Consider the following 27,246-nt stretch of genomic DNA (forward strand, 5'->3'; position numbering starts at 1 on the left):
CGGCAATTTCTTAATTTAATTTGTATATAATATATGTAATATATATAATGTTTATTTACTACTACTACTGTTATACACTTTAACATCTAATTTTTATTTTTTATTTATAATTTGTCAACTAAAATATGCGTCACATCTACGTCTATAGCCCTCGCCTTTACCTGCAGGTGGCTTCTGGAGTGTGCGACCCCTGCACTAACCATGAATAAATCCCAAAAATGAAAAATCCCAGAAGAGAACAGAGAGTTTAATTCTGCGTGGACAGAAGCATTTGCCTTCACCGCCAACGACGCTGGCTTACCGGTGTGCTTAATATGTGGCGATAAATTATCGAACAACAAAAAATGTAACGTTGAAAGACATTTTCGAAACAAGCACTCAGCATTCACTGAAAAATACCCAAGTGAAGATGAGTGAAAGAGAGCAATTTCGGAACTGCAACGGAAAGCTGAACAGAGCAAACAAAAAAAGTGGATCACTTCTCCACAATCAACTACAGCTGCTAGTTTTGTGGCAGCTCAAGAGATCGTAAGGAGGGGTAAGCCGTTCACAGACGGAGAATACATGAAAGAATCGTTCATAAAAATATCAGAGCATCTATTCTCTGACTTTAAATGTTTTGGCGTAGGATGTTTTGGTGTTTGAGCGCATGATGACAGTGTTTGCCAGAGATGTACAGAAAGGTACACTCTCTCACTTCCCCTCCCTGAGAGAGTTCAAAGCAGTGAATATTCACATAAATTGTGATTATTTCCACCGTACAATTATTGCAATGCAAGCTGCATTTAGAGAAAGATTCAGTGAGTTCAGAAAGAAAAAAAACACTCTCTCCTTCCCTGGACATCGACCCATCCCTGCTGAACACATCCGCATTCACAGGAGTAAGTAAGCCCGATCTAGAAATTGAACTGGCCGCATAGCGGATAAAGATTTATGGGTGTCCAAGTTCAAATGCCTGACAGCGGATCTTGAAGAAGTCACCCGTCAGAAGGCTACTCTCGCTAAAGAGCACAAATGGACTGATATTGAAAACCTCCCCAAACCCGACAAACTTGTTTTCAATACATGGAGTGCCATTCCCGAAACATATATGAACATGAAAAAATATGCATTTGGAGTCCTGTCCATCTTTGGCTCAACATACTTATGTGAGCAAGTTTTCTCAAGCATGAACTTCATAAAGTCCAAATATCTCTCCCACCTCACACATGAGCCTGCAGTCCTGTGTGAAGGTCAAAGTCACATCGTATAGCCCCGACATAGAACAACAACAACATTTATTTATATAGCACATTTTCATACAAAAAGTAGCTCAAAGTGCTAGAGATGATCTGCAGCGAACTTCAGAAACAGAAGTCACATTAAACAGGTGAGAACAATAGCATTTAATAGGCTAATATTTAAAAAAAAACAAAAAAAACACATTTATTTCAGACCCGGAGCTGATGTTGGTTTTTTTGTATGTTCAGGTGCTTCAGTTGATTGCTGGCTGAGAGGGAAACCTGAAGAGGATGAGAGCACACTGAAATGGAATTTTATGTTTACTTTTTTAAAGCTGCTAAGCTACAGCTAAATGTTTTATTTATATTAAAGTGGGCTAGTTTTTATTTTAATTTTATACAGGTATAGGAAGGACTCAAATAGGCCTGCAGAGTTCAGTTAAATTTATTTCAAAGTAGGCCTACACATGCACACTGCACTTCTGTTTGTTGTATTCCGTGGTTGTAACATGTAAAATCTAAAAAAGATTAAAACTTTTAAAAGTTTATAAGCTGTGTTATGTTTTGCGGCTCCAGACTATTTTTCTTTGGAGGAAGAGGGGGCAAAATGGCTCTTTTGATAGTGAAGGTTGCAGACCCCTGGTCTACAGGGATAGTTGGTTTCACCTATTCAGCATCAATACTTTAAGTAGCAGAGTCAGACTATGGGGAGTCTTCACATCCAACTCCTGACACCAATGTAGAACCACACCAGTGCTCGCCAGTGCAGAATACTAATGGATTATTACTCTTTACGTTGATATTTTATGTAGCTAGCTGTCCTTAGAAGATCAGCTTGCTATTGCAGAATAAACTGGAGTTCTTACGATTTTGCTAGGCTTTCTATTACTGTCTGTTTCCTTACAGCTTGCACCAAAATTATTTATTTGAATGATGGAAATCCAGCTCATACAGTTGGTAATTCCATCACCAGGCTGATGCAGCTTGTCAGCATAGTTAACAATAGTTTAAAAATTAATAACCATCTCACTTAATGCTAGTAAATCTAGTGTTTGCAAGCAGAGGGAGAGAGAGAGAGTTTAGGCCTTGGAGTTTGAGTTAGAAAGCTAAATAGATTGATCAGGTTATTGACAAAAAACTCGAAGTTGATTGGCAGCCTGATTAACAGTAGATACACCAGAATTTGAGAATGCTGATGTGTTACAAAAATTTGGAATGTGCTTGGAGGTTTTAAGTGCTCTATGGCAGGCATGCTTTATTGTCTTGATGTGCTGCTAATTATATGGGTTCCTTGTCTATAGTTACAGATTCTTAACAATTCACCCTTCTTTTAACAATGGTAAATGCTGCCATTGGTCCATGTTTTCACCACATTACATCTTCCAAAACAAGTTAATTCTTAGACAGCTTAAGGACAATGTACAATATGACACGAGTAGCAAACATGAAGAATGTTAAATGTACATTACATTTTTAAAATGTCAGAGATTAATAGAACTATAATGAGAGAGAAAATTTTACTTTCAAAATGTATGACTGAGAGATTGAGCTATTCAGGTCACCATCATTCAAACAGCACAGCTTGGCTTGGTTTCTTCCATCCTTCCATATTCTGAATCATTGTCTTAATTGCACCCAGAGCTATAAATTAACAGAAATAAAATGTAGGCATCAGGTACAGCAAGGCTATTGTATTTTTTAAAGAGTGGCGGCATTGTATCAATATATATATTAAAATGTTTTTTATTTTTGTCTGTAAAATAAACAAAATTAAAAAAAATAACTCATTAAAAGTAAGTTGGCGCAGACAGCCATCTATTTGAAATGATGTGAAAAACATTCATAGTAAAAGTATACTTTTTAAATTACTCATTGTCACTTATTTATTTTCTGAACATGTTTTGATTTGCCATTAGTGTTTTCCTTCAAATATTTATCTTTGAGTTTACTGTACTGTAGCCTGGCTTTCTGAGATTTTCCTGTCACTTCCATGGATGTAAAAAACAATTTTTTTTTTTATATAAAACATCTTAGTTACTGAATTTATAGTGTGGATGACATTAGGACCTGGGTCCCCGAATCTGTGAAGTAGGAATTGTATTTGCTATGTCCTTGTTCATAACTGAAAGTAAAGAAGGTACTGATTCAGCATTCCTTCCCTTTTGTTGATGTCTTCATTTTTTTTTTCTAAGTAATGTAATGCCTCCGTGATTAGTGTTACATTAAGAAACAAAAACAGTGACCTATTCACTTCAGTACTGGGTAAAAATCATGTTAAAAGTTTTGCTGTAGAGGAAATCATTTTGTAGAACTATAATTTGCTACAGTTTATTCATTACAAAGTATGAGAGAAGTTGTACATGTGTTGTACTTTACTAAACTACAAATTTGAGACTGTTATAAACTTGCCATGCTTTTAAAATTCTTCTGACATTTAGAAATTTATCCAGGGTTTTACCATTTTTTATGAAGGTTTTGAAGAATGGAGAATTCAGTTTTGTTTCTCTATTTTGCATTTTGTGTTTTTGAAATGTGATTTTATTTTTAATTGTGTTTTGAAAGGTCACAGCACTGTGTTGGATTTTGTATTTTGGGTGATGGTCACTCAAATGCTAAGCTGCGTTTTTGGGGATGTACACCTGGAAGTCCACTCATGATGTCACTTGCATAACATTATTAAAGCTGGCATTTCACAAAAGAAGTTTTCCAAGAAAGTGGATAAAAATCACAATCTTTTAGATAGATAGATATTTTATGTACTTGTTATAGTTATTATGGTTTGGATATCATTAATAATTAAATTTGGCTAAGACTTTAATTTTCCTCCTTGACATTAATTTTTGTTAGCACTTTTGATTTTTGAGGTTTATGTTGTAACTGCCTTCAGAGAAAGGCAAAGGTATTTCTTTTTAATTAAGAATTGGGAAATATACCAGAAATCAGATACCAAGCAAAGTTCATAACCAAAATATATTCTCTATCTTTTGTCACAGCTTAATAAGCAAGTCATCTCTGTATTTTAGAGGATTAACTCTGTTATTACTAGAGCATTTGGCTTTTCCTGAGTTGAGGATTATTTCCTTTGTACCACCAAAAGGTTTTTGTTTAGGTCAGGGTAAATAACACTTACATATGTTGGCCTTACCTTTGGCAAACTGTAAAGGAAGCATTTATTATGTATTATGTATTGTTGTTGTTGTTATGCATTTGAATATTAAACACCTTGTTTAATATTCTTGTTTTGGAAGGCATATTTGTAGTTTGAATATTCACTGTCTATGTATAGGATTCTGTTGTCAATAACTATAAAAAACTAAAGTGCTCTTATTTGTTGACGAAAAACTTTTTTTTTCCGTAACTGCCTGTATGTGTTCAATAAATCGTTTATTAACTGTGCAGTTTGTATTGGGGCAAAATATATAATTGATCTTGCATTTTATTTGTTGTACTGTACATTTTTATATATATATATATATATATATATATATATATATATATATATATATATATATATATATATATATAAAACACTATTGTGTATATTATGAGAATAAAGCTTCAGCTGATTCTTGTCTTGTGAAGTATAAGGATTATAGTATGAAATAACTCTTTAAACTAAAGTGTAACACCAGAGTGAAATTTTATATTTATTATTAGGTCCATGTTATAAAAGATTCAGCACGAGGAGCAACTCTGGAAGTAGTTGTCAGCAGAATGAAAACCATGCATTTATATTTTTCACGTGGGCCAGAGAAGTCCTGCTCAAATTTCCTTCTAAGATTTGTTGCAGTTTCTGCAACAATTCCAAATATAAAAGATGTAAGTAATCTACTGTGCCATTTTTTTCAGAGCATCAATGGGTTTTACCGTTAATAAAAAAAAATTGAATTGTATAGTGTTTTTTGAAAATAAATTTAGAGTGCTGAGTTTCTCTCTTTTTTTCTGTTAAACTAGTCATTTTTACCATTTTAGATCGCTGCATGGCTGTCCAATGAAAAAGAGCCCGCTGTCTGTTTGAAAATGGATGAAAGTCATAGACCAGTAAAACTTCGAAAAGTAGTTCTTGGATTTCCATGCATCAATAATCAGACTGAGTTTAAGTTTGACTTATCTCTCAATTACAAAGTGTCAAATGTTATTCAGACATATTCTGATCAAAAGCCAACGCTTGTGGTAAATATCAATTATAGTGGTGTGTTTTTCGAATTTTCAAATTTGGAACTTTACAATGCAATAATTAGTTTCTTTTATCCAGTTTTGTGCTACACGAAAGGGTGTTCAGCAGGCTGCATCTGTACTTGCAAAAGATGCCCGGTTCATTTTGGACACTGAGCATAAACAAAGGTATCAAAATAGGGTCTTTTCTGTACCATCTGAAAGTTTGTTAAATGGTACCGTAGTCAAAGCAGAAAAATATTCATAATAATTTTTGGCATTTTGTATCATTCAGTATATATCTTTGTAGCTAAAGCTTTTAAAAATGTAATGTGAAGCAGTATTAAATGGTTGTATAGCATAATTTATACAGCACAAAAAAAAATCAAAGATCAAGACTTTAAAGAATTTTTGTATGGTGAAATTTACAGGTTGCAGCAGCATGCAAAGTCTATTCAGGATTCCAAACTAAAAGGTTTGTATACTTAAAAGTATTTTTTATGTAAAACCTCAAGTATAACATTTAACGTTTTACTGTTATTTTGACAGATCTCATAATACATGGGATTGGATTTCATCATGCAGGAGTGGACATTTCTGACAGAAAAATAATTGAAAGTGTTTTTACTTCTGGGGATTTGCCAGTATTGTGTAAGTATGCTTTAATAAAAGGATACTTTAATTAACATTAAAAACAATAAAGCAATGAAATCGGCTCCTAAAAATGAGTTACAGTAGTTAATTTTAATTAAGCTGTTTCAATGTGCACTTAACACAAGTTCAAGCACTTTGAGCTACTTTTTGTATGAAAATGTGCTATATAAATAAACGTTGTTGTTGTTAACATTAATATTAAGAAGTGTAAAGTACAATGCTGTTGTGTGTACAGTTTTAAATATCACAGTGAAATTAGTGATCTGTAATACTCTATACGTTTACGTTTTTTTACGTTACAACCTTAAATCTGAGTTTTGGTCATTCTCGTATTATTTTTGTCTATCCAACTGATACTCTTTAGCACAGAAGTGAGCACAAAACTAGTTATCAGTTGTTGTAATGATCAATTCATATCATTTTCTTAGAACAGGAAACACATCAAAAAAGTAAAATCTGATAAAGTCATTCAAGCAGCTTTTTTCATCAGTGGTCATGATGCCTTCCTTTCATATGTGACAAGGTTGTAATCCAAGGGGGCAATTTCTGCACACGTTTTCATAGAAAGTTTTACACACTTATGTAAGGAAAATAAAACATGAAAATAAAAAACATATGTGCCTCTGTCTAAAATTTGGCCTTAAAATCCCATATTGTTGAAGGTAATCACAAACACAAAGCAATGCTGTGAATTAAAAGCTAAAGCTAATTTAAATCTATGAAATATGTATTTTCACAATCCTAATACATTTTTCATATAGGCTCTACTGGTGTGCCAATATTGAAAAGATTTGTAATTGAGGTAATATGACAATTTTGAGTTGCTCGTCTTTTTAGTAATCAATATTTGTAGGAACGTGCATTAGTGAGCCCTGTAGTGGATTGGCACCTCATCCTGGGATTGGTTTTTGCCTTGCAGGTGACAAATGTGCAGGCTGAGAGAGGCTTGCTGCTGCACAACAGAAATACAGTGGAACCTCTAGATACGAGTTTAATTCGTTCCAGCACTGAGCTTGTATAGCGAATTTCTCGTATCTAGAACAAACTTCCCCATTGAAAATAATGGAAATCCAGTTAATCCGTTCCGCACCCCAAATATATTAACATAAAAATCAATTTTCCTAACAACACTGATAAATTATAAACTGTATACTGTAGTCTACCTTTAATAAATAACACTGGTAAATAATATAACTGATTATTAAAAGAATCAAAACAGGTGTCCAAAGTGCAGTAGAGCATTCAATAAATCTTTAAATAAATAATCCTTAAAACAGTTGTGAAGTGGAGGTTTAAAATGCACAAGAATAACAATCCTTTAACACAAGGTTAAAACGTCAACAGGAAGCAGGCTTTAAAAAACAGATGACAATCCCCGGTGCTTCTTCTCTGTTAGCGTCTCACCTGCTTCTCCCATGCGGGCTCTGCAACAGGTGAGACACTCTTAATGCAGCTGACCTTCTCTACACCGTCCTGCTTCAGCTGTTTGGCTTGCCTGTTCAGCTCACTGTTCAGCTACACGCGAGCCTGCACTCGCTCGCTCTCCCGCACCGACTTCCTACTGTTGCCGATTCCTGCCTCCTCCTGCAACCTCCGTTCTCTCTCCTCTCTTTTCTTTTACTACTTCTCCCTCTTAACCGGCTCACGCTTTTCTATATATGCGGGGAGGACATGGCAGCTGCAGCCCATCAGCCACAGGAACAATCATGGATGTGGGCAGTTTCCCACCTGTGCACTTAGGTGAGAAACGCAGACACCGCAGATCGCCCTGCGGCTCGCAACTGCTACCACGCCCTCTCGCTAAGCCGCGAGCTATACCCACAGCCTGGCTCGTGGCTCGTTACACGAGCCAATGCTCGTATTTAGATCTGAATTTTCCGCTCATACTTTCCTCGTATTTTGAATTTCTCGTATACAGGGGTGATCGTATCTCGAGGTTCCACTGTACTGTTACAGGTAAGTGGGTAAATCTGCTGCTGGCTGATAGAGGTCTTCTTTGGCTAATCTGTAGGCCTGGCAGCTGAGATTTCAGCAACTTGTGCTCATGTCTCACCTCTGCTGAGGCGGGAAAATAATTCAAAAAGACTTGTTCAAACTTCAGAACTGAGCAAAAAAAGTGTGAAGTGCTACATGTGAGCAAAAGAAACATCAATTATAAATACAAGATGGAAAACACTGTCCTTCAGTAAGCAGTCACTAAACGGAATTGAGGTATTTATTCTGATACAATGTTCTCATCACCTAAGCAGTAGGCAGAAACAATTCAAAAGACTAATAAATTAATAGGCTCTAATGTCACACAATTATATTGAATCGGTTTTACGTTATGCTTAGACTACATAATACACTTGTGAGACCACATGTGGAGTATTGTATGCAGATCTGATTTGATTTAAAGAAAAACACAGCAGCACTTGAAGATGAGCACAGGAGAGTAAAATATATGCCTCCCATGTCTTAAGGTCATGCTCTACTCTGAGAGACATGAAAAAAAAAAAAGTTTATCCTCAAGCAGAAGAGACTGTCTGGGGGCCTAATACAGGTCTTCTAAATTCACAAAGGCATCAATGAAATAGATGCAGTCAAATTCTTTCAACTAAATAGTGATTCACATATGCGAATACACTGGTGAAGATAAAGGAGAAGTGCATTTAAGACTGAAGCCAGTAAGAACTTCTTTAGTCAAAAAGTTGTGGGAATCTGGAACAAACTAATGAGTCATGTAGTTACAGCAGAAACCTTGAACAGCCTTTGAAAAGTATCTGGATGAGACATTGGAACATCTTAGCTAATAGCTAAATAAACAAACTTGGTGGACTGAATAGTCTATTCTCATTTGTCAGATTTCTTATATTCTTATGTCATGTTCAATGCTTCTGCCTCAAACTGTAGGTTTGAGAATGAAATTTTATATTACAATAATAACAGTATTGGGAGATTTTAGAAACAGATTTCATAAACTGCTTATTTATACTGTATATTGCCATTTAAAAGTGTTTGAGAATATGTAATGCCTTCCGATCAGTTTGAGTGATTTGGCTTTATTAAACATGTACAGTAATATAGCATTCAAGCTAAATGTTTAGGAGTGATCTTTGACTCTGATTTGAACTGTACAGTTCATTTGAAATATGTTAACTCCATTTTATCGTTTATGTAATACAGCTAAGTTGAACTCTTTACTTTTCATTTATAAATGCAAATCAGCTTGTTCATGATTTTGTTCCTAGTAAAAATGATTATTGGAAAACTCTTTATACTGGTCTTCTAAGAAATTCACAGAACATCTGCAAATGATTTCAGAATTCATTGACTCAATTAGAACATTAGAACAGTTTGGACAAGAACAGGCTATTTGACCCATCAAACTTGCCAACAATGTTCACTTAGATTCTCCCCAATATCAAAAGTTGAGAACTAAAGGTCTGTAATGTCTTACTCTACATCACTGGTTACTAATTTATTCCATGTGTCAATGATTCTGCTTTCTAACATTTGTATGAAATTTACCCTTAACAAGTTTCCTCCTGTGTCCCTGTATTCTTGTTGAAGAATTTAGTAGCAGAGATCTACAGTACTAATTCCCTTCATAATTGTAAAACACTTCAATCATGTTGTCTCTTAATCTCCATTTATTTACATTAAAATTTTTCAACTTTCAGTCTTGTTTCATAGATCATACCTCTTAGTCCTGGAATCAGCCTATTCATTCTTTTCAGTTGACCTTTGTCGTACAACAAAACATAGCAGTAGTAAGGTAAGAGACCCAAACTGTACACAATAATCCAGTTGTGGCCTCACTAGTACATTATATAGCTATAACATAACCTCTTTTGACTTAAACTCTACACATTGTGCAATATAACCGAACATCATATTAACCTCTTGAATGATTCTGTTCACTATCTGGATGTATATTCAGTAATCACAAGTCCACTATATGACTCCTTGTTTCGTCTCGTAAGGTGTATTTTCAACTTTTAAACCTCCCCTTGGGTGTACAAATCTAACATTTTTACTTCCTGTGTGTAATAGCCTTCCTTTACTTTCATTAAATTTTACCTTCCATAAATCCACCCATGGCTGTATGTTGTCCAGGTCCTTTTGACTAGGTCATCTAAAAGAGGGCATAACACTCCTGTTCTTATGGAATTGCATTCTCATTTTGTGAAATTTATAATTGATTGTAAGATTCTTTTATTGGTTTATAAGACCTTCCTGGTTTAGCTCCAGAATATACTATGCACTGTATATCAACTCAAAAGGGTGCTTCTTTTTTATCAGTTTTATCAGTTCATTTTTAAGACAGGTTAGAGATTGCTTTTGTTATTACACTCTCATATTATGGAATACTTTACCACCACAGCTATGAGATTCTTGTACTTATAGTAGTTATAAATCTAATTTTGAAATTTAAGTGTTAATTTGCTTGATTCTAATGTATGTTTATGTTGTTTACTTGTTTAGAACTTTAGGTTTTTATTGTATATTTACTACACATTAAAATTACATTGGTTACATTATTGTTTTTGTTATAATTCCAGCACCTTGTTATTCAGTAATATATTATAGATGCCAGAATAAAGAAATTATTATTATTATTATTATTACTATTAACAAATTGACACAGAGGACTAATTAATTAATTTCAAACTATTGGCCATACTTCATTAATATATATCTTTCATTTCAGTTTACATTTTAATAACATTTTACCTCAATTTTTAAATATTCATCCATTTTTGTCCACTTTTTCCAGCTTAGGGTCTTATGGTTTCTGAGTTTATCCAAGGAGCAGGGTGTGCAATGTCCAACCTTGGACAAGACTCATCCAACTGTACACTTATATTCATTAGACTAAATTACAGTTGCCAATCAATGTAAAATTTTTATTATGTGAAACTGTCCCAAAACACATAACATAACACAGCACTATAAAACTCATTAATCGAATTTGGGGTCATGGAGGAAACATTACAGTACTTGCAAAATAGGAACAAACCCTGGATGAAACACCAGTCAATCACAGGGCTAACTTTTAGTATACTCATGCTGACATTCACATGAAGCAAAGTTAGAATTGCCAGTTAATCAGTTAACACACACACTTTTTGGATGTTGTAGTAAAAAATAATTACCTGGAGAAAAGCTCATGCAGATGCAGAGAAAACATGCATAAAAACATATGAATTTCCCCTTGGGATTAATAAAGTTTATTTATCCATCCATCCAGCAAGAGAATCCAACCCAGGATACTGGATCAGTAAATTAGCACCATTAACCACTTTGTCACCTGAACTTTCCTTTACCCAAGATTTTATATTTGTGGATTTCTTTATTTGCAATATTTAATTGACCATTGAATGTTTTTAGAAATTTATGTGAAGTTTATTTGTTTAGGTCTTTGCATAAGCAACTTTATTTACAGATGTGTTAAATTACTTGAAGTATTTTAGTAGTTTGCAATTATGTACTCCTACACCACGTAGGGAGATATAATTTGCAAGAAAAAAAGTAAGTATGCTGAGGAGCTCTTTAGAGACTTCATTAATTTTTCTATTTTCAGTATAGGACCACTCTGGACTCTAGCCTTTCTTGGAAGCATTATATGCAAGGCAATAAGTAAGTCCTTAAAGGACATGCTTACAATTTTCAAAGGCATCAGTCAAAGTAGCATGGTGCATCTCATTTTACTTTATTGAGTAACTTTGAAATACAGTAATAATTTTATTTAATGTATATGCATACCAGCTGTTTAATATCCTCATTCACCTCACTCATATTTGATATCACTTGTGTTAGGAAAATGTTAAGTATATCAAATATTTTTCTGCAACACCCCAAACAAATAATTAAACCTGTTCCTGTCTCAGTGAGTATGCATATTAGTTTTGTGTTTTTTAAAATGTTAAGAAAACATTTATTTTGTCATTTTGTCAGCCATAAGAAAATTTACTATCTACTGTACCTACATTTCTGTTTAAGGTTTTATGGATTTTATTTTAAACTCTTAACAGTACATATCATGGTACTTATATGCAGAATTTAACATTTAAAATAATTAAATGATGATACAAACTTTTATCGGAAATCTTGAGATATTTAGCCTAATTATAGGTATTTGTAGGTGGTAGGTAACAGTAAAGAGCTAGGTGGTGGATAAATATAAAAATCTCTTAGTTATGAGTTATTTGTGAGGGTTGGGTGATGGCATATTGTCAATCATTTCTAGCTCACAGAGCTTAGTGTCTGGTTTGATTCAGAGCTATGACACCTTCTGTATGCAGTATACATATTGACTCTTCTCAAAAAGGCTCACCAGTGCCTCCTTCTTAGACGTCTGTGGACAGCTCTCATTTCTCCATCTGATGTCATGAACCTCTACAGGCTCACAGTGGAGTCCATCCTTACTAGCTGCATTATATGCTGGTATGGCACCTGCTTGGCCCAAAAATTGTAAAGCATTGTACAGGGTGGTAAAGACAGCACTGTTTACTACTAGCATCAATCTATCTTCTGTTCAGAACATGTACAACACTTGTTGCCCTAGAAGGGAAAACAGGATAATTAAAGATCTCATTCATCCTGCACTTACACCTTTCTCACTGCTCCTTTCAAGCCCCCCCTTCTGGCCATTGGCACTCAAAGCAGTCGATTCTTGGATAATTTCTGCTCACAAGTTCTAAGCTGATCACAAAAAGAATCTTGATTTGACTTCACCTGAGTGTGCAAGTCCTTCCAGAGTTCTTGTGAATTTCTTTCAAACATACATTGTTAGTTTGGCCAAGTATGAGTATATGTTATTAGAATTAATTGGTTTCTTGTCTAAAAGTAACTCCGGCCCTGCATATTTTGTTTTAAGGATAGTCATTTTCCCCTCACAGCCCATACCAAGAAAAACTGGATATAGAAAATAAAAGGTTGTTATCCAGGTTTTGTCTTGTATTCCCTATTTCTTAAATGAATTATCCTTTAATCTCTAGTATGCGAAGTTCTTAAATTAAAAAGTACTACATCACAGTCAGGTGGGAAATTATTATTTTCCTTTCAGGTTTTCTGAATCATTGTTATTTTAGATAGTAAATGTTATTAATCTTTCTCAAAATGTTAAGAAAATAATTACAGTAAAACCTCGATTAATAGTCACCTTTAACCGTCAGGGCAAAAAAAAAAAACACACCAGCGTCTGCCTATTATTACTACTACTGCACAATATGCTGTGAGCTATGCACAGCTCTCCCTTTTACTAGCACGTAGTTTTTTCCCCATCTCCACGTGTCATGTTGCATTTTGAAATCACAGTGACAGTTGCATACCTTCAGCTTTAATAGCGTTTTCATAGCTTTTCTCTCCTGTTATAATTAAACTACTAAACATTATGGCCGATAAACATATGCATGTGGTGTTGGAATTGTTACAAAAAAATTGAAATTATTAAATGTTTAAAAATGGCAAAAGTGCTTCAAGTATTGCTTCAATTTACGAAGTAGGAAGAACAGTGAACGATATGTGCTGCCAACAAAATTGAAAAACATCAAAAATGGAAACCATCCATTCATTATCCAACCTGCTATATCCTAACTACCGGGTCACGTGGGGTCTGCTGGAGCCAATCCCAGCCAACACAGGGCACAAGGCAGGAAACAAACCCAGGGCAGGGCGCCAGCCCACCGCAGGGCGCGCGCACTCTCACACAGGGACAATTTTTAGAATCGCAATTGCACCTAACCTGCATATCTTTGGGGGAGGAAACCGGAGTACCCAGAGGAAACCCACGCTGTCACAGTGAGAACATGCAAACTCCAAGCAGGGAGGACCCGGGAAGCAAACCTGGGTCTCCTAACTGCTTTTATGTTTTGTTAATATATTGTGACGTGCAGGCAGCTTGTGATGCGCTGTGCAGGTGCAGAAAGGGCGGAATGCTGTGTAAATGATAGGACTGGGTGAAGGGCTTCTTTTCAGTGAGGGGCGGATGCGCCTTTTAGGAGATGAGTGACAGCTGAAGTTAGAAGGAAGTTTTGAGTAGGGAGTCAGGAGACAATGAGCAGGATTGTTTCCAGTATAGAAATACCTAGTATACCTATCTGGAAAGGGGTCTCTCTTTGAACTGCCTTTCCCAAGGTTTCATCCATTTTTTTCCCTACTAGGGTTTTTTTTGGGAGTTTTTCCTTGTCTTCTTAGAGAGTCAAGGCGTCAAAAGGCAGGGCCTGTTAAAGCCCATTACGGCACTTCTTGAGTGATTTGGGGCTATACAAAAATAAATTGTATTGTTGTATAGAAAAAGAAAGAACGTGAGTGGCAGGAGATAATAATTGGTAGGGAAAGCTTTCTTTTATTGTTTTGGATATGTGCTCTGTAACCTAGATAAGGGAGTATAAGCTGTGCGTTTGTTACGGAACGAAGACTCGAAAACTCCAGTACCTCTGAGTTGTATTTGCTTATTACACTGGTCTTTACAATATTATATAAATTAATGAATTTTGTTAATACTATATATTTTGTTTATGTATTTTTTTAAAATAACTATGACTATTTGTTAAAATTATCAACTGTACATCATTTTTAAAGTAGCTGTTCTGTTATCTGTCTTTTCTCTTTATCTGTCATGACCTCGGTAATTGGATAAATAATAGATAGATATGGATGGATGGATAATCGAAATTTTACTGTATATAATTGTATAAACACCAATTTTGACCATGGAAAAATACCTGCTTGCTTTTTATTTTTGCTGCAGTTACAACGTCAACTTTAGCAATAGGTGTTAATTTGCCTGCTCATTTGGTTATTATAAAATCAACAATGCATTATGCTGGTGGAATGTTTCAAGAATATAGTGAAACTGATATACTACAGATGATTGGAAGAGCTGGTAGACCACAGGTATGATCAGAATTTCAGCAATAATGAAAATAAGCACAACTTAAATGTTTTAGATTTGAATAGCATTTTGTATCCTTGTGAATTTATTAATAAAGTAACCTTGTTTATTTTATTGATACATTTTTTTGTGAAATTTCTAACATGTTTTAAGTTAAACAGAAAATCAGTTAATAGAAAAGAGCTTTAGTAGATTTTATTTTCTTTCCAAACAATATGGATGTTTATTTATATATACATTCTGACTTTCCAAAAAAATTTTAAAAAATAAGTTTAGAGCATATTTAGTTTTTAAGAATTTTATCAGTTATGATTTTATTTTATGAATTATGTTGTTGAATTAAACAAGTGTTGCTCTGTTACACAATTGTGATTTCATTTTCACTGTTATCGAAGACAGTAGTATATACCTTTTGGTAAATGTGTTTACAGTTTGATACCTCAGCTACTGCAGTAATAATGACAAAGTTGCAGACAAAAGAAAAATATATGCAGCTTATAAGTGGAACTGACACAATAGAAAGCAGGTATTATTTTTTATTTTTTACCATTAAACTCTGTGCTTTTTATAGAAAATAATTGAACTTTTTTGATAAAATGTATGGATAATTTGCAAATGTATATTTTTAGCATTGTTCTTTTTAAAAAGCAAGATTCTTTTAATTCCTCTGTTTTCATTTTTTTTATTTCAGTTTGCACAAACACCTTGTTGAACATTTAAATGCAGAGATCGCACTGCATACAATATCTGATATTAATGTTGCTCTTGACTGGATACGTTCTACTTTCCTATATATAAGAATCTTCCAAAATCCAATTCATTATGGTAGGTTCCTCTGATACTTTTAATTAAAATGTAATTTACACAGATATTTCAAATTACTGATATAAACAAGCCACAGAAGCATATTTCCTTTGACTTAAATTAGACAGCAGTCTTTATTATGTCATAGGTTTTCCTCAAGGACTGGATAAAGAAGGAATTGAATCCAAGTTGCAAGGTTTGCTGTACAACATTTTCATTAGGCTGAAGTTTGCCATATAATAAATTATTACAATATGAAGAGGTTTTATTTTAAACAGAACTTTGTGTAACAAATCTGAATGCCCTCTCTTCAATTGGCATGATTTCAATGGATGAAGATTTCAGCTTTAAGCCAACAGGTAGTTTGTTATTCTCTCTCATTTGCTCTTTATTTTTTAAACATCATAGATCAGAAAAAATAAAAACTGAATTGAAATAATAGATACACATTTTAGTAATGGAAACATTAAAGTAGAAATTATAGGATGAAGAATACAAATACAAACATTTTATTGATCCCAAATGGAAAATTCTCTTCCTCCAGCTACAACTTAGAATATTACACACAGTGTAATACAGTGTTCCTATGCCAGTTATCTCTTATAAGTGGTCATGTTGAAGATTACCAAGGTAGGGAGGAGAGTACCAAATACCAATATTCTATTGTCCAATACCTGCAGGCAAAAAAATGCCTCTGTACTCCTCCTAGTAGGCCATGGACGAATAACCTGGTAGCAAAGTTGCTCCAAAACAACGTGTCATACAGTAGAGAGCATGAGCAGCATCAGCTATGGTAGTCTTCTAATTCGGGGAGTCCAGAGTCAGTACTGTAAATACTGTTAATCCTTATCACTTTTTATTCAGACATTTCACATCCCCTAAACTGTTGTTACTACCCTTGCAGTCCTCCGCGCAGAATAACCACTGAGCACTAGGGACTGGTAGAACATCACAAACAGCGTGTCAAACATAATATAGGACCTGAGTCTCCACAGATAGAAGAATCTGCTTTGGACATTTTTGTACAGTAGATCTGTTGTTCACACAATATAGTCTGTTGTTTTAATGGATCCCCAGGTATTTAGAAGTTCTGTAACAGAAATATCAGAAAGCAAAAGGCCCACTGCTGGTCTTTGCCATATTTTTGAATATGCTGCAGTGTTTGTGTAGTTTTACAATTGAGTGCTAAAAATGAACAGCTGTAGAGTCTAAATTCTACAAATGCCAAACTACATTTTAGTACAGTCTGCAAGAAGATAGTTTTTCATTTTGTGTTGTATACAATAGGAATAAAAGCCAGTCAACAGTAGACCTATAAGTGTGATTTGTTTTGTATTCATGAATGGAAATAATACATTACGTGTTTGTCATTAAATAAGTTGCATATGTAAATACTCAGCTGCCTAGAAGTAAATTTAAATGCTTGTGAGAGCACAGCTCAGACATTTCAGTCTTTTTAAACAAACCCTTTAAATGACATTCCCAATAGTGAGATGTACAGTGTGTAGTATCCACAATAGCACATATATTATGTCATTTTTTTTATTATATTTGTAGTATATAGCTCTTCCCTTAGCACTGTTTGCAGAGAAAACAAAAAGAATTATAAAGACAAAAATACATTTTGATATACTCTGCGATTCTTTAACAGTTAAGTTTGTTGTGAAGACCAAATACAAAATAAACCAGGAGTTGTCACAAAAAGAAATTATTTAAAAATTCAAAATTTTACAAATTATTTTTCAATAAAAAAAAGTAATTTTACCGAGAAGATTCTACATGTTGTTATCAAAATACATGAAGCAATGAAACCTCTAATCTTTTGTTGTACCAATATAGTAACTCTTGTATTCTATTAACTTTCTTCTTTTGTCAATAGAGACTGGAAAACTCATGGCACGTTATTGCATTGCTTATGATACAATGAAGCAATTCAGTTCTTTTTCTGGGATAGAAACATTGACTGATCTGGTAGTAAAACAACTACATTTCTGACAATTACATATATGCAATAGAATAACTCACTGTTCGATTATATGTTATAGTGTTATTTTCTATCATGTTTCTCTTTAACATTTTTACTTTTTTTTTTTTTTTTTTTTTCACATAAACGTGTAGGAAATAACTTTTTGAGTTTACATTATTTTTTTGAAAAGCCCATTTTGATTCTTGATTATTTTTTTAAATGTATTTATTCCTTTAAACCAATATTAAACAGCCTGTTTTCCAATTTTCCTATATATTATGATTATTTCTCAGAGCCCAACTGTACTCTTGATATTAACAGCAAACTTGTGATCTAGTTTTAAACTTTACAAAACAGCATCTTTCTGTGCATTATTAACAATGTACAATGAATATTGTAAGGAAAGTTACAGTATATTAATATTTTGTATTTTAATGTGAAGCATATTCATTTAGAAAAATAAGGCAAGTAGGCAACTTCAGCTGCTTATTTCTGTTGTATTGTACACTATTAATTGTGTAGAGTGTCTTACTAATACAAACTGTAAAAGTGCTACATGTTGTTTGTTCTATTTCTTATGAAAGTGTAATCAAATGAATGTTAATAGCTTTTGATGAAATATAGTGATTTACATGTACAGATTATTTTTATACAGCTTACTGTTATATCCAGTGCAAAAGAATTTTCAGATATACAATTAAGAGTTAATGAGAAGAGAATTCTTAATGCACTAAACAAAAACAAAAACAAGACAACTATAAGGTATATTGTTTTACAGTTACTTGAAAAAATAATTCTTGGAATATTATGTCAGTCAGTGAGAGAGAGAGTTCATATTAAAATATTCAGTGCATGCACTTTTTACTATGCTGTGAATGACAAATGCACAGATGTGTTTTTTGGCTATGTCTGTCGCTTAAAGCTTTTGTGAGACCCCTTCAGATATTTAGTATGTGTGACTTAAACACTTGCATACACTTACATGTTTTAAATATTGTTCTATTGTTGTTTTCTGAATGATTTGGGGTCAAAATGCAAATGTAATTGTACTTACCCCCATTAAAAGTTACATCCCTGCTTGAATGAGTGAGGCGGAATCACTGCAACCATAGCAAGTAGCACAGAGAACTCTAAATGTAACCTAAATGGTGGTTGGATGATTGTAATCCTGAAAGTGAATTATTAGAAATTAGTTAGTCAATAAAAGGTGTCATTTTGCTTGGCTTTTCTCTACATTCATAATGGCTAACACGGTACAACACCCTAGTACTATAGAAATTACTTTATTTTTAAATTTCTTATACATTTAAAAGATAACAGAATTTTGCCACATTTTAAAATGAAATGCTACACTTTGAAATCCCAGAAAGGCATTGATATTGATTGTGTGTTAGTGAATATTGTTGTTTGAACATTTTTTAATATGTTTTAAATCTGGAATAGGTTCCCAATTGATGGAAAGATAAAAAGCAGTGAAATGAAAGTAAATTGGTATGTAAATAAATATACAGTAAAAGACTCCCATCAATTAACAGATGTTTGTAATTCTGTATTTGTTAAATTTCAATCTTCTCAATTTATACTAGTTCATTATTTGTCAATATGCAATAAAAAGTAAAAAAAAAAAAAAGATTGAAACAGAATATGTTTAGCATAAGTAGTGGAACATTGTTGTTAAATAAAGCTACGATTTACTTGAATAATGCTTATATTTGTAAAATTAACTCAAAACAAAAGACAATTTTAACAAACCTGCACTGCTACTTGAAGTTTGTGAATAATCATTGTCCTTTAGACTTTACAGTTTTACTTTCAAATCTTAATTTAAATTAAACTGTCTTTACATTTCTTTACATCAGAACCTTATTTAATTAAAACCAGTCTCTACTTTTCTATAAAAAAGTTTTATATTTGTAAATTATATTGTTTAGGGACTAATGCATGCAACAAAAAAGAATGAAGTCTTAAGCAAAAAATCTAATGAAGCACAGTGTTCATTAGCATAACTGAAATAATTTAAATTAGTTAGTAAAATAACTTGGTATCACATTAAGCAATCAAAGAACCAATTACCAAGAAAATCTAGTTACAGTGGTCTTACCAGCATAGGATAGTATTTCATATTGTATCCCATATTATTTCTGTAATGAAATTTCCTGCCACTCCATAAATACGTATTTTCACCTTCCAAGTTCCATCACAGGGTTCTAGGATTTTGTATAAGGCCCTGTTACTTTTTGTTTAAATATTCCTCTAAAAGTGACTATGGTTTCTTTTCTTTCTGACAGTACTGAAAATGATTTGAATGAAATCATTAGCTTTACAAATGAATACATTTGTTGAAAACATCAGCAAGTATGTGTATCCTAAGGCAAAAACACTAAAGGTTGTACATATTATGCAGAGCTCTGTATTAAACCAGTGAATTAAAGAAAATTGCAAACAACTCTACTATACAGTTTTCCTCCCACATCGCAAAAAATGTGTGGTTTCGGTTAATTGGCAATTCTAAATCAGCCTTATGTGCATGTCACTGTATATTTATGTGTAAGTGGGCAATGTGGTAAACTAGCACCCTTTAATGTTCCTGCCCTACATTCACTGCTGCTGCAATAGGCACCACCTCTTGACACCCTAGAACTGTATGAGTGGATTGAAATGATGCATGGAATATATAATTAAATGATCCAAAGAAACTGCAAATGATTTCAGGAACAATATTGCAATTGCTAAACAGTTTATAGGGTTAAAAAAAACATTTAAAAATTATGGACATGTTAACAGTAGAGGAAATTTCTCAATATTATAAGTGGTCTTTAAAACCATCTTACAGATGACACATGATGTCCTGAAAAACCTCAGGATGACATCTAGGAATCTCTAGACTTGATGCAGTTTTATCCTTTAATACAGCTACAAAAGTTGCATGGAAATGGCACTCTAGATCTTGCTGAGATTTGAAAAGTTCTAGGCTATGTTTCTCAATAGTGAATGGTAAGATCCTCACGTCCTTACTCCTATGCAAAATGTGTGGTCAGTTAAGATTTCCAATTGTTTGGAGATCTTTTAAACATCTTCCCCAACTCATAGATATCTATAATCTTCTTTCTGAAGGCTTTAGAGAGCTTTTTTGATCTAGGTACTGTGGTAACACACATTCCAACTAAAAAGAGTAAACCAAACTAAATACTTGAGGTTTGAATAAGACAAGTCCTTGCAAGATGCTCTTTAATGATATTTGCACTTGATCTAGTGGACCTAATTCTAAACTTGGGTATTTGATGTAGTGTTAAATGTAGGGGTGTAACTTACTTTTTCCACATACGAATTTTACATCTATGTTTATTTAAATGATAAAATGGGACTAAAAATGTAAATGTAGCATGCAGTTTGTTATATTTAATCAACTTTCACATGGCCACAGTTTGTTATAGTATGTGTAAGGAGTTTGCATGTTCTCCCACCATCTGAATAGTATTTTCTCTGGTTTTCCTCCCAAAGATGTTCATGTTAGGTTGATTAGTGACTAAATTAGCTTGCTGTGAGTGTACCCTTTAAAGGACATCTGACCTTTCCAGGATACCTTGGGCCCAAACAGCAGTGACCACCCCCTCCCCACCCTGCTGAGGCCTTGAAATCAGATTATATACAGTATGTTTAAAAAGTAGACAATATTATTCACTTTCTGTTCGATTAACATAAAACATTGTACATTTTTGTGTGTTTTCTGAAAAATAGTCTTAACATACTTTCAAGCAGTGCTGCATGCAAAGCATTTTATTACTGATTTTAAATGCATTTTAAAATATGAGTAATAATAGAAACATGAGGGTAATAGTAAAAAGGAAGCATCTGCTTTTTTATTTTTTAGCATTATTAAAAATAACTTATTTTGAATAATTATTTTTTAAAAGGTATTCGTTCATTTGTGAATAATGCTATTGGTGTTTAAGCAATATTTAACAGTTTCCCAAAATTTGTTCTTATAGTTTAATTCAGGCACAGCTTGGTTGCATTCAAATTCAAGATTTTGGTTTAACACAAGATACAGGAAAAATTTTCAGAAATGGAATCAGATTAACAAAATGTAAGATTTTATGTAAAAACTATTTTTTAAGTCAATTTTGGTTAACAATTTAGTAATATTTGTTCTAAATTATTATAATGGCAAAAAGGAAAGATTAATATTACAAATATAAAGAATAATTTTATTGTATATTTTAATATGAAAAATTATTTATAAAACGTTTTAACATAATTATATATAAAATAAAATCCAACGTTTGTCTGTCTACCTAATGTATGTCTGTCCGCTTTTCATGAGAGAACTACTTACGGCTTTGGATTTGTTTTTTTTCTATAATTTGCTTGAACATTCCTGTTGATTTTGCGACTACTCTCATTGTGCTAATTATCATAGTTTGGTTCTGGTAGCAATTTATTAGCATGAATCCAAGAGACAGGCTGCGGGTTGAGGGGAGGGAGTAACATGACGTCAGGAATGGGGAGCGGGGGGGTTCTTCTACACTTACACGGCAGCCTTCATTCAAGTTGGTGTACATCTCACCATGTGTTCGAGCATACCCTGCCTCCACTTAGCTAGCGATACCTGTTTGTTTAGCGGACATTATCATCTAGGTATTGTTCAGGAGTAATGTTTCATGTTTTTGAGGGAGAGATCACAGCAATGTGTGTTTTACAAGGTAGCTGCTGATTGCCAGAGATATCACAGCCACATGCTCTTCTCCCCACGCGGGGTACGCTCTCCCGTCAGAGCTCAACATGATCAAATATAGTGCCATCGTTTGACGTTGGACCTTACCAACCTTCCACTTTGCCAGACATACCTTCCCAGCTTTTTACATTTTTGTGAAAACCGATCATAGCTGCATTCTCGTCCATAATAGCAAAACCAAAAATATTGTATATGAAGAGGCCCTCGGATACAAAAGCTATGAATATAAATTACATTAAATTACAAATTACATTTTTTTAAATTGATTTTTAAAGTATGTCCTGTTTCACTACTATGCAGCGGAGCTGTGTGAGACAGCTAGTCTGAAATATAAAACTGAACTTTATTTTATGTAGCAAATAAAACGACTAATTAAACTATTTTATTGACTTAGTGTTCAACAAAGGCTAACATAACCAGCGACTTACAGTTCTTAGGATTTGCAAAAGAACACTAAAATATCTTATTGTCAGGGAAGATAACAACAACAACATTTATTTATATAGCACATTTTCATACAAAAAGTAGCTCAAAGTGCTTTACATAATGAAGAAAAGAAAAATAACAGACAAAATAAGAAATTAAAATAAGACATTAGTTAACATAGAAAAAGAGTAAGGTCCGATGGCCAGGGGGGACAGAAAAAAACAAAAAAAAAACTCCAGACAGCTGGAGAAAAAAATAAAATCTGCAGGGGTTCCAGGCCACGAGACCGCCCAGTCCCCTCTGGGCATTCTACCTAACATAAATGAAATAGTCCTCCTTGTAATTAGGGTTCTCACGGAAGGACTTGATAATGATGGTCATGCAGACTTCTGGCTTTTAATCCATCACTGCTGGAACATCACGGTGCTTTGAGTAGATGGTGGTGGCACAAGCCACCACCAAAAGGACACCAGAAAAGGAAACAGAAGAGAGAGAAGGGGTTAGTACAGATTTTAGAGCCACCATGAATAGATATTATAATGAATTGGGTATATAGAGTATCCGGATTTAAATTACAGTGAAGTTATGAGAAGGCCATGTTAAAATAATGTGTTTTCAGCAGTTTTTTTAAAGTGCTCCACTGTATTAGCCTGGCGAATTCCTATTGGCAGGCTATTCCAGATTTTAGGTGCATAACAGCAGAAGGTCGCCTCACTACTTCTTTTAAGTTTTGTTCTTGGAATGCTAAGGAGACACTCATTTGAGGATCTGAGGTTACAATTTGGAATATAAGATGTCAGACATTCCGATATATAAGATGGGGCGAGATTATTTAAGGCTTTATAAACCATATAAACCATAAGCAGAATTTTAAAGTCAATCCTGAATGACACAGGTAACCAGTATAGTGACATCAAAACTGGAGAAATGTGCTTGGATTTTCTTTTCCTGGTTAGGATTCTAGCAGCTGCATTCTGCACTAGTTGCAAACGATTTATGTCTTTTTTGGGTATTCCTGAGAGGATTGTGTTACAGTAATCTAGCCGACTGAAAACAAACGCGTGAACTAATTTCTCAGCATCTTTCAATGATATAAGAGGTCTAACTTTTGCTATGTTTCTTAAGTGGAAAAAATGCTGTCCTAGTGATCTGATTAATATGCGATTTCAAATTCAGATTATAGTCAACAGTTACCCCTAAGCTTTTTACCTCCGTCTTGACTTTTAATCCTAATGTATCCAGTTTATTTCTAATAGCCTCATTGTATCCATTATTGCCAATCACTAAGATTTCAGTTTTCTCTTTATTTAGCTTGAGAAAGTTGCTCTTCATCCATTCAGAAACACAAGTAAGACATTGTGCTAGTGAATCAAGAGAATCGGGGTCATCATGTGCTATTGATAAATACAGCTGTGTGTCATCAGCATAGCTGTGGTAGCTCACGTTGTGCCCTGAGATAATCTGACCTAACGGAAGCATGTAGATTGAGAAGAGCAGCGGACCCAGGACAAAGCCTTGTGGAACACCATATAGGATATCATGTGTCTTTAAGTTGTAATTACCACAACTAACAAAGAATTTTCTCCCTGCCAGGTAGGATTCAAACCAATTTAAGACACTGTCAGAGAGGCCCACCCATTGACTAAGGCGATTTCTAAGAATATTATGATCAAAGGTGTCAAATGCGGCACTCAGATCTAAGAGGATGAGAACAGATAAATGGCCTTTGTCTGCATTTACCCGCAAGTCATTTACTACTTTAACGAGTGCAGTTTCTGTGCTGTGATTTGTTCTAAAACCTTACTGAAATTTATCAAGAATAGCATGTTTATTGAGGTGCTTATTTAACTGCATAATGACTGCCTTCTCCAGAATTTTACTTAAGAAAGGCAGGTTAGAAATGGGTCTAAAATTTTCAAGAGCAGAGGGGTCGAGATTATTTTTCCTAAGTAGGGGTTTAACTACAGCAGTCTTAAGACAGTCTGGGAAGACCTCCGTATCTAATGACGAATTTACTATGTCAAGAACATTATCAATTAGCACGCCCGATACTTCTTTGAAAAAATTTGTTGGTATTGGGTCAAGGACGCAGGTGGAGGGTTTCAGTTGAGAAATTATTTTATGTAAATCAGGTAAATCTATCCTAGTGAAAGAGTTTAATTTGTTTATAATGGAATGCTGGGGTTTAGGAGGATCCTGAGTGTTGGGGAGATATACTATGTTATTTATAATATCATTAATTTTTTGATTGAAAAATACAGCGATAGCCTCACAGGTTTTACTGGAAGTACTTAGGAGGCATTCCTTTGAGTTACCTGGGTTTAACAGATGATCAATTGTCAAGAATAAGACTCTGGGATTACTAGCATTGTTATTTATAATCTTAGAGAAATAGCAGCGCCTCTCAAGACGGACTGTGTTATTGTATTCTGTTATTTTAACTTTTAATATTTCATAGTGGATAGTTAGTTTAGTCTTCCTCCATTTACGCTCAGCTCTACGGCATGTTCTCTTTAAATCAGACACTCTTTGGGTCTTCCATGGTATAACAATGCTAGAAGATTTTTTAACTGACTTTTCAGGTGCAACTATGTCAACAGCAGCTCTCACTTTAGTATTAAATCTTTCCACCTTACTATTTACATTATCCTCGCTATTATAGTTGGCACTATAAACGGATTGATTGCTTAGAATGTTTGTAAGTTTTAAAGCTGCTGATGAGTCAAAGAAGCGTTTTTTAACAGTGTGCTTCTCACGAGTGTGTTCTATCATTATTTCTATATTAAAAAGTAGAAGAAAATGGTCTGATAGACCCATATCAATGACCTGCTTTATATCAACTTTTAGTCCTTTAGTAATCACTAAGTCTAACGTATGACCTGCTTTATGTGTAGGCTGATTAACGAGCTGTCTCAAATCAAGAGAGTCCAGGAGGTTCATAAATTCTTTTACATTTTGGTCACACTGATTATCTATATGAGAATTAAAGTCGCAGACTATTAAGAGTGTGTCATAGTTCGTAATTAAAATTGACATTAAGTCAGAGAATTCCTCAAAGAAAGACACTTTGAATTTAGGAGGTCTATACACGGATAATACTAGAACGTGAGAATCTCCATGGATAACAACGGCGAGATACTCCAAGGACTTGAATTTACCAAAACTGACATCTTTACACTTTAACCGGCTTGAGTAAATGTTTGCCAAGCCACCGCCTCTCTTCCCTTGGCGATCCGCACGAGTAAAACTGTAATCCGGAGGCGCAGATTCGATTAAAACAGCTGCGCCATCTGAGCTAAGCCACGTTTCACTTAGTGCAATAAAATCTATTTTTCTATCACTAATAAGATCGTTGATAAAAAACGTCTTGTTAGTTAAAGCTATAGATAGATAGATAGATAGATACTTTATTAATCCCAAGGGGAAATTCACATTTATTAATCCCAAGGGGAAATTCACAACATTCATAATTCTAACATTTAATAGTGCCATATTTAATGTTTCGGCGGGGCAGAGATGAATATTATGTGCGTTATTGATATTTGGAACAGGAACTAAGTTATTTTTATTAGCGCCGCTCTGTGTGTATTTTTTGTTTAATCTATAGTCTGTTTTTATAGTTTTAATACATTGTTCATCTAAAGTAGTAATTTTAATTAAATTATTGGTGTTTATGCCGTATTGCCTAGATTTTCTATGTGCATTGAGATTGGTTATTACAGTATTAATGTTGTGCACTTTTACGGAAGATTTTATTAAACAATTATGTCCTAGCACAGCAGTAGCATTTCGGAAGGGGTTAAGAGTAGAGATAGATTTAAATTGCACCAGCATCCAAAAGTGTTTGTGTGAGAGAGTGTGCCCTGAAGTGGATTAGAGACCTGTCCAAGGCTGGTATTTTGAAATTGATGCTTCTGGGATAGGCTATGATCCCCCCCAAACACAACCCTGAATTGGAATAATTGTATTTGAAGATGTATAAATGGATGGATTTTTCTGGTTGAACACTGCTTTGTAAAGGTGCATCCCAGTCCAATGCACAAAGGTGTTTGTTTTTAAAGTCAAAACCTGTTTTATCTGTTCATACCTGTCCTTCCACCCATTCTTACAGTCATGAATTCATTTTCATTGCCAGATTATTATTATTATTATTTGTTAGTGAATATCATGATCACCCCTACCCTCACTCAACTTTCTGGGGGATTTGTTAGCTAGTATGTGACATAACATATATATATTTATCTGTCATTTTACATTTAGGTTTATCAGAGTTTCTTGCTCAAGATACAAAAAACAACTTCAATGCACTTCTAAACTCATTGATTCTGGCAAAATGTTTTAGAGCAAAACTTTGGGAAGAATCTCCTTTTATCTCAAAGCAGCTTGATAAAATTGGTAAGAAATT

General features: G+C 34.0%; 1 protein-coding gene across 1 annotated transcript in view; it reads left to right on the forward strand.

Moving 5' to 3' along the window:
- Positions 1-27,246, forward strand: part of hfm1 (helicase for meiosis 1) — a 77,679-nt gene that overhangs the window by 32,200 nt on the left and 18,233 nt on the right. The window contains exons 9-23 of the mRNA XM_051932442.1: positions 4,878-5,039; positions 5,193-5,393; positions 5,476-5,564; positions 5,807-5,850; positions 5,925-6,026; positions 14,767-14,912; positions 15,342-15,436; positions 15,602-15,735; positions 15,863-15,910; positions 15,993-16,073; positions 17,594-17,685; positions 18,336-18,442; positions 19,124-19,171; positions 21,670-21,767; positions 27,102-27,236. Of these exons, the coding sequence (XP_051788402.1) occupies positions 4,878-5,039; positions 5,193-5,393; positions 5,476-5,564; positions 5,807-5,850; positions 5,925-6,026; positions 14,767-14,912; positions 15,342-15,436; positions 15,602-15,735; positions 15,863-15,910; positions 15,993-16,073; positions 17,594-17,685; positions 18,336-18,442; positions 19,124-19,171; positions 21,670-21,767; positions 27,102-27,236 (1,582 nt within the window). The remainder of the gene's footprint in view (positions 1-4,877; positions 5,040-5,192; positions 5,394-5,475; positions 5,565-5,806; positions 5,851-5,924; positions 6,027-14,766; positions 14,913-15,341; positions 15,437-15,601; positions 15,736-15,862; positions 15,911-15,992; positions 16,074-17,593; positions 17,686-18,335; positions 18,443-19,123; positions 19,172-21,669; positions 21,768-27,101; positions 27,237-27,246) is intronic.

Source organism: Erpetoichthys calabaricus, chromosome 10 (assembly GCF_900747795.2).
Source record: "Erpetoichthys calabaricus chromosome 10, fErpCal1.3, whole genome shotgun sequence".
In the NCBI taxonomy this organism is placed as follows: Eukaryota; Metazoa; Chordata; class Cladistia; order Polypteriformes; family Polypteridae; genus Erpetoichthys; species Erpetoichthys calabaricus.